General features: G+C 35.5%; 1 protein-coding gene across 1 annotated transcript in view; it reads right to left on the bottom strand.

Moving 5' to 3' along the window:
* GNB4 (G protein subunit beta 4) overlaps positions 1-4,002 on the bottom strand; it is a 23,131-nt gene extending 19,129 nt beyond the window's left edge. The window contains exons 1-3 of the mRNA XM_007948275.2: positions 3,964-4,002; positions 2,633-2,739; positions 700-763 (exon numbers count right to left, since the gene is read on the bottom strand). Coding sequence (XP_007946466.2) covers positions 700-763; positions 2,633-2,703 — 135 coding nt within the window. The 5' untranslated portion in view covers positions 2,704-2,739; positions 3,964-4,002. The remainder of the gene's footprint in view (positions 1-699; positions 764-2,632; positions 2,740-3,963) is intronic.
* Between the last annotated feature and the right edge of the window lie 4,789 nt (positions 4,003-8,791).

Genomic DNA, 8,791 nt, shown 5'->3' with positions numbered 1-8,791 from the left:
GGGCAATCTACTTCCATAGTGATACTGCCTCGGAAACCCAAGGAGGGGTCGCTATGAATTGGGTCCGACTCAATGGCACAACAACAGTTTTAAAATCTCCATCAGTCCAAAGCTATTGCTTATTTCACAAATTAATATATGTTCAAACACATTTAACAAAAAATAGTGTACACAGAACCTAAAGGTATTTGATTAAGCCAGGAACTCCTTCCACTGGTCAGATTAGGAGCTGTAATCTTTTACCACCTAGAAGTCTAAACAAGGTCCTAATGTACCTCCCATGTCTGGTATCTTCTAGGCAATCTAAAAATTCAAATCAGTATCTGAGTGGACCAATGAAAAGGTTTAAATTAGCTATTTGGCTTATCCACAGTTAGAAATAAAAAACTTAGGGTCCCTGTCATATTAGGAATGAGAAATGGGGGAAAAAAAAAGACTATATGTAAAAATGGTATGACATGCTTTCTAATATTCAAATATGAACTATGAGGCTCAAGTAAAACTCCCTGTATAATATTCCTGTAGTTGTCCTAGGAAATAAAAAAGCAAGCACCAAGCCTAAAGAGAGGATTCACAGTAAAATAAATGGAATTAATTTCTCCCAGAAGGAAATTAAATTTTTAAGTAGAATAAAGGAAAGAATGGGTGGGTGGCAAACCAAATACAAGGTCATTTAAAAGAATGATTATGAAATTCTACCTTATTTGTTGTATAGCTATCCCAAATAATTAATTTTCCATCTTGGGAAGCACTGACTAGCAGCCTAGAGGAACAAACACAAAAATAATTTGATACTTAGAAGGAAAGAAAATAGTTTAAATTAGTTACACATTGCATCAAAGCAGAACAGTTCAGAATAGAAAAATACAATTTTTCTAATTAACAACTTGATACCAACAAATATTCTCCTAACTTAAAAAAAAAAAATTGCAGTACGCCAAAAATTTTTAACACAAAATAAAATTTAGCAATGGACTAAAAACATCTCTGGTGATGATTCAACTTTCTCACGGTGGCAACATTTTAGTTCTTAGTTAAGATTCTGGTAGATATTATCTGAGTAGTTCAGTACTTATTGACTTCCTGAAATTTAACAAGAGAGTATATATAAGCCTAACACTCGTATTTCACTCAATCTGAAAACATCAAGTGAGAGCCTGTGAATGTATTTTAGGTAAAATGAAGGCCACACCTCCTGCTCTTGAGGCCCACCTCTCCCATGTGGTGGAGAGAAGACGTTTACATTTATTTACACTAATTCAAATAAGTGAAACACATCAGAGTGGCATAAAGTAAAAAAGAAAATAACTGCTAGCTGAGTTAATCAAGTAAAAACTCTTAAAATATGTCTCAAAAAACACAATTTTGAGAGCTAAAGAAATCTGTGGGAACTCTGGTAGCGTAGTGCCTAAGGCACTTGACTGCTAACCAGAAGGCTGGCAGTTCAAGCCCACCAGTCACTCCTTGGAAGGAAGATGGGGCAATCTACTTCTGTAGTGATACTGCCTCGGAAACCCAAGAATAGGTCACTATGAGTTGGGTCCAACTTGACAGCATGTAACAACAACAACAAAGAAAAATCTGTAGTCTAAAAGGAAGGTAAGGTTGATCAATGACAAGAGGTAGAAAAACACAGTGGGTTCCCTTCAGGAACTGTGAATACTCTAGTTGTAGAGAATTTGTGAGAAACAGGAAAAGTAAGTTTACAAAGCAGGACAGACTCAAATTAGAGAAAGCCTGTGTGCCATGCTAAGGAGTATGAACTTGACTACATAATTCGTAGTCAATCATTTTTGCTTTATTTTGGAATTTTATTTTTTACCATAGTATAAAATTCAAAAAATATATTAAAAAAATACAGACAGTAAAAAGAAACCACTCTCCTGCTACTCAAGTTTCCTTCCCTGGAGGTAACTATTGTCACCTTCTTATATACCAAACAATGATAAGTTCTTACAATAAGGAAAAGACCTGATGGGGGTACAGAATGAACCCTAACCAGAAATTATTTAAAAATCAACTGGAAAACTCACACAAGATAGATAAATAAGCAGAATCTCAAGTAATGAGTTGATAATCAGAATGATTAGGAAGACAATATGAAATGAGTTGCTTGGGGATACTTGTTTTTCTCTAAAGATTTAAATCTTAAAATCTTTAAGGTAATTAAAAACCATTATCATATTTTGAGTTAAAAGTTTGCAGTACCAATGGGCAAGTTAATGTTTATCTTAAGTTTCTTTATGAAAAAGAATAAAGCTTTTGGCTTAACTTTATATCAATTGTCAATTCTTTAATTTTATGTATTTCCTCGTAAGAGCTTTTGTTCCTAACTTCACTCAATATTCGTTCATATTATAGCATGTATCTGAACTTCATTTCTCTTTAAAGGCAAATAATACTCCAATGTGTGAAAAATGCATATGTTTGAGAGGCACATTTATTTTCCATATTAAAAGCTTTTAAACTTTCAAAATATCAATGAATATTTTTAGAGAAAGCAAAATGTTCATATTGGATACATTTCCTGCAAACATTACATAAATGTAGATTGTTTTTAAATAAATAAATGCAAATGATGATTCTTAGCAAAAATAATTCTGTTGATAGTTTTGAAACAACAGGTACAAACCTTGAATCATAGCCCCAATGCATAGCATAAATTTTAGCTAGGTGACCCCTCAGGGTACGTCTTGTTCGCATTTGTATCCGACCCACTGAGTCCACATTTGATGTGATCTTTAGAAAACAGCAAACAAACATGTTATTCTTTACCTAAGCCACAGTTCAGAAAATAACACTAGAAACAATTAAAACTCACTGCCCTTGAGTCGGATCAGACTCATAACGACCCCTCCTTGGGTTTCTAAGACAGTATCACTACAGAAGGAGACTGCCCAATCTTCCTTCTGAGGAGTGGCTGGTGGGTCTGAACTGCCAGCTTTGTGGTTAGCAGTCAAATGCCTTATAGACATGAAACAATTTTATAGCAATTGAAGACAATTTAACAACAAAAAAAATTCCAGTGTTGTTATGGGATCAACATGTTGATCAAAAAAAATGAAGTATGACTAATTTTAAATGATCCTATTTACCACTACAGGTGAGAATATGTTCTATAGAATACAAAAAAAAAAAAAAAAAAGACATACCTCTAAACCTTAGTAAAAAACCAGCCACAAACAAAAATTTAACAGTAGATGAACAAAGAGTAAAATATGTATCATTTTTTCTGTCTATAAGAAAACCAGGAGCCCTGATGGGACAGTGGTTAAGTGCTTGGGTGCTAGCAGTTTGAACCTACCAACTGGTCTGTGGGAAAAAAGATGGGGCAGTCTGCTTCTGTAAAGATTTATAGCCTTGGCAATCCTATGGGGCAGTGCTACTCTGTCCTATAGGGTTGCTGTGAGTCGGAATCAATTCAACAGCAATGAGTTTGGTTTTTTGATTTGGTAAAAGAAAGCCAGTTTTATGTTTGTACAGTACATAAAATATTTCCTTAAAATAATCAGTATTAATTAAAGAATTAAACTTCCCTGATAGTTTATGTAATCATAAAATGTTTAATTGGGGCACACATAAACACACAAAAATCAGTAACTACTTACAAAGAAGCATATACTATATTTACACGAATCTATATATATCTTATAGGACTTATTTTTCTACAGAAACTTTAACAATATGCTTTTGCCCTTGCGTTCAAAGTCATGAAACAAAGTATGTATGAACTGCTATATGGAAAATAAATTTACTCTGTAAACTCTCACCCAAATCACAATAAAAATTTAAATTAAAAAAAAGGCCTTGTGCTGTATAACATTTGACAACTAACAAAGAGTTTTCATATAGTGAACTCATTTACTTTTTAAATTAAGTACTAATAAAAAGAATCTGAATGCCATTTGCATTGTCACGTTATTTCATATGAATTATTAAAATAGAAAAAAAAAAATACTTTACCGTAACGAGTGTTGTATCATTACATGCTTTCCTTGCATCCTGAAGAAAGATAATTACAATACATTTACATGTGGAAACCTCTAGATATGATTTAAATAATATTTTTATTGAAAAAGAAAGCAAATTTGAAAATATACATTTTTCACTGTACCACATCATCTTTATTTTTAAAGAAGTTTTTGAGATAACACGTGTCACTTACAATTCATCATTTTAACCATTTAAAGTGACTAATTCAATTTTTTTTATTTATTCACAATGTTGTTGTAACCATCACCACTATCTAATTCCAGAATATTTCCATCACCCAAAAGAAGAAACCCCACATTTCCTATTTTCCCCCTCGTCCTATCTGCTAACAATCACTGATCTACTTTCTATCATTAAATATTCGCCTATTCTGGACATTTCATATAAATGGAATCATATGTGACCTTTTTTGACTGATTTCTTTCACTTAATTTTCAAAGTTCATTTATTATGTCTGAATAATATTCCACTGCATGTTGTTGTTGTTGTTATTTGCCGTCGAGTCGGCCCCGACTCATAGCGACCCCTCCTTGGGTTTCCGAGGCAGTATCACTACGGAAGTAGGATTGCCCAACCTTCCTTCCGAGGATTCCACTGCATGGATATACCATATTTTGTTTAATGAATATTTTGTTAGTTCCATTTTGTCTGTTTTGAATGTTGATGGTATCTACATCCATATACAAGTTCTGAGTGAACATGTTTTTAATTTTCTTGAGTGCATATATCTAGGACTAGAATTGGTGCGTTGTGAGGAAACTTTATGTTTAAACGTTTTGAGAATCTGCCAAACTGTGTTTCACAGGGGCTGGACCGTGTGATGGAGTCTCTGGGCAGTGCAAAGAGTTAACAAGCTCAACTGCTAACTGAGAAGGCAGAATTTTGAGAGTCCAATCAGAGGTGCCTTGGAAGAAAGGCCTGGTGATCTACTACTCAAAAAGCAACCACTGAAAACCCTACGAAGTCCAGTTCTACTCTGACACACATGAGTCTCCACTGCAAATGGTAAGTAGGTATGTAAGTAGGGTAATGGGTCTGAAGTGGTATCTCACTGTAGTTGTGATGTGCATTTCCCTAATGACTAACGATACTGAGCATATTTTCATGCTCTTATTGGCCATTTAAGGAACTCTGGTGGTACAGTGAGGTGTTCTGGTGGTATAGTGGTTGAAACTTTCAGCTGCTACCCAAAGGTCAGTGGTTCAAACCCACAAGCAGCTCCATGGAGGAAAGATGAAGCAGTCTTCTTCTATAAAGATTTACAGCCTTGGATTCCTTAAAAATCTAGAATTAGAAATACCATTTGACCCACCCATTCCATTACTAGATATATATCCTAAAGAAGTGAGAGCCATGACAAAAACAGACATATGCACACCCATGTTCATCGCAGCACTATTTACAATAGCCAAAAGATGGAAACAATCAAGATGCCCATCAACAGAAGAATGAATAACAAAACTATGGTACATACACACAATGGAATACTACACAACACTAAAAAATAATGTGGAATCCACAAAACACCACATAAAGTGGATTAACTTGGAGGGCATTATGCTGAGTGAAATAAGTCAATCACAGAAGGACAAATATAGTATTGGTTCTTATTGTAAACAGTCAGGGAAAGGTTTATATACAGAGAGAAACATTCTTTGTTGGTTACCAGAGGGGAGAAGAGGGGAAGGAACACTGCAAAAAAAGAAAAAAAAAAAACACAAAAGCATTGACCCATGTCACTTTAGTTTTGTGTATTTCACTGTACATAAATTATATTTCAATAAAATATATATATTTTTAAATTACAGCCTTGGAAACCCTATGGGGCAGTTCTACACTGTCCTATAGGGTCACTATGAGTTGCAATAGACTCAATGGCAGTGGGTTTTGGGTACTGGCCACTTGTGTATCTTCCTTGGAAAAATGTCTATTCAAATTCCTTGCCATTTTTTAAACATATTTTTCTCTTTATTTTTGAGTTGTGAGAGTTCTTTCTATATTCTGGATACTAGATCCTTAGCCAATAAATGATTTTCAAATATTTTCTTCCATTTTATAGGTTGTCCTTCATTTTCTAGTTAGTGCCCTTTGATGTATAAATTTTTTATTTTAATAAAGTTAAATTTACTTATTGGTTTTAATTTTGTGCTTTCAGTGTCAAATTTAACCACCACCTAATTGAAGGTCATGAATATTTACACCCAAGTTTACTGCTAAGAATTTTCTGGCTTTAGTTCTTACATTCAGATCTTTGATTCATGTCATTATTTTTATATGGTGTGAGGTACGGGTCCATATTTATTCTTTTACATGTATATACCCAGTTGTCCCAGAATCATTTGCTGAAGAAACTATTCTTTCCCCCACTAAATGGTCTGGTACTCATGTGGAAAACTCATCGACCACTGGTGTACAGACTACTCCTGAGCGCTCTCAATTCTATTACATTGTGCAAATATACTTTTGTTTATAATTAAAAAAAATAATTAATCACATCCTCTGAGTAAAATGAGCTAGGTTGGTTTAGTAAGTCCATGGTATTCACAGTTATATGTGTCACTAAGTTCAGCAGAAAACAAATATTCTGAATTCCCTTTTATTTGTTCTAGCATCTAAAAGCTGAGGTGACAGGAAGGGTATTTATATTATATTCCAGGTTATTCCAGAAATTTTAAAAAGGAAAACCACTTCTTTCAAATGCTTTGAATACTATTAAATTATTTTACCTCCAATATAAGAATAAGTTATGATTATTTTGGGAAAGTAATCTTTATTTACGAGGCAACCATTTATAGTGGCCATCTGTATCTTTATATTAATAGCAAACTCCTTGCATGTATACAGATGTTTGTGCCTAAGTATTTTAGGGTAGCCTTCCTAAGAGACCTCAAAAAGTAAGAGAGAGAAAAAAAAAGAAAAACTTATACAAATTTAAAAGGAGTTATCAAAAAGGAAGACAACAGAATAAAAACAAGTAAGGCAAGCAAATGCATACTAAGTAAGAAGTAAAATGTTTAAGGGAGCTCTGGTAGCATAGTGCCTAAGGCACTTGACTGCGAACCAGGAGGCTGGAGGTTCAAACCCACCAGCCACTCATCGGAAGGAAGGCTGGGCAACCTACTTCCATAGTGATATGCCTCGGAAACCCAAGGAGGGGTCGCTATGAGTCAGGGCCAACTCGAGGGGGCACATAACAACAACAACAACAAAATGTTTAAAACCAAATTTACCAGTTAGTAACAAATTTAGAAGATTCTCTAAAATCAACAGCATAATCAATTCTTCCTGCTAGACTTAAAACTATCTTTTTTCTCAAAATTTTGATTGGTATCTGTGGTAGTTAAGTTGTGTGTCAACTTGGCTGGGCCTGGTTTTGAGTGGCTGGGCAGCTGGATGTAGTTATTCACCCATGATGAAACTGGTAATCAACTCCATGGTGGAATCTGCAGTGAACAGCTGAGTAGCTGCCTCAGGGATGTGGTCTGCTTCCAGAATGCAAGCAGAAGTGTTGAGAAAAGTCTCTGAGCTTTTCAGCATGCTTGGACCTTGCACATAACCAAGTAGTCATTCAGCAGCCTGCCATGTTTCCTGCCGATTTTGGGACTGTCTCTGGACTTGAACTAGTGGCCTGCCATGTTCTTTGGTAATCTTGGGATCATGCCATTTTATTTATTGACCTTGGGTTTGTCAGCCTTAGCAGCCAGCAGCTGCCTTAGTTAAGAGAAGCCTCAGCTTCAGTAGGCTGGGAGCAAGAGGCAGTGCTAAAGCCCAAGGTGATGGGGCTTTCACCCAGCCCCTATAACTGGCACTTTGAACTCAGACTTCTTGCCTCCAAAACCATAAGAGAATAAAATCCCTTTTGTTAAACATCTATTTGTGGTATGGCTGTTACAGCAGCACTAGAGAGCTAAAACAGAATTCTCTTTATTTCTCCCTACAGTGCCTGGACAATGAAGAAGGAAGACTAAAGAAGAGTTGATACTTTTGAATTGTGGTGTTGGCAAAGAATACTGAAAGTACCATGGACTGCCAGAAGAACAAACTAATCTGTCCTGGAAGAAGTGCAGCCAGAATGCTCCTTGGAAGCAAGAATGGCCAGATTTCATCTCACCTACTTTGGTCATGTTGTCAGAAGGGACCATTCCCTGGAGAAAGGTATCATGCTTGGTAAAGTGGAGGGTCAGCAAAAACGGGGAAGACACTCAACAAGATGGATTGACACAGTGGCTACAATGATGCACTCAAGTATAGCAAGGATGCTGAGGATACAGCATGACTGGGCAGTCTTTTGTTCTGTTATACACAGGGTCACTATGAGTAGGTGCTGACTTGACAGCAGCTAAAAACAACAGGGCCTAGTATATCCCTGGTCAAAAGAAGGTACATAATATTTGTTAAGTCAATGTTCCAAATGAACTTATTCCAGTCAGCCAAAGGAAAAATGCCTGCCTCAGCTTATAGCAAAGACTGGATAAAAGGCTTGATCTTTTTGGCTGCCATTTCAACCTATTTATAAACAGACTATTTCTAAGGGTGCACTAATGTATGATTTGATTGTCATTCTTAGCCAAATTGTGGGTTTTAAAACCTCATTTGGCAAAGAATAACAGTGCCTACTTTCCTACAATGAAAAGAATTTCCAGAAAACACAGTCATGGCCTGAACTATGTTCCAAAAATAGTGGAATTGAAGACTAAATTTCTAAAACAATTTCTCTGATCTCAAGCTTTCAGAAAATGGAGTTAAAGTTCAAGTCATCATTCTTGATTCAGTCATTTGACAAAAACTGTTGCTCACT

The sequence above is a fragment of the Orycteropus afer genome, unplaced genomic scaffold, assembly GCF_000298275.1.
Source record: "Orycteropus afer afer isolate SDZICR_OR568_19922 unplaced genomic scaffold, OryAfe1.0 scaffold00210, whole genome shotgun sequence".
Classification (NCBI taxonomy): domain Eukaryota; kingdom Metazoa; phylum Chordata; class Mammalia; order Tubulidentata; family Orycteropodidae; genus Orycteropus; species Orycteropus afer.
Note: the sequence above shows the minus strand (reverse complement) of the source record. Positions and strands in the feature narration are given on the sequence as shown.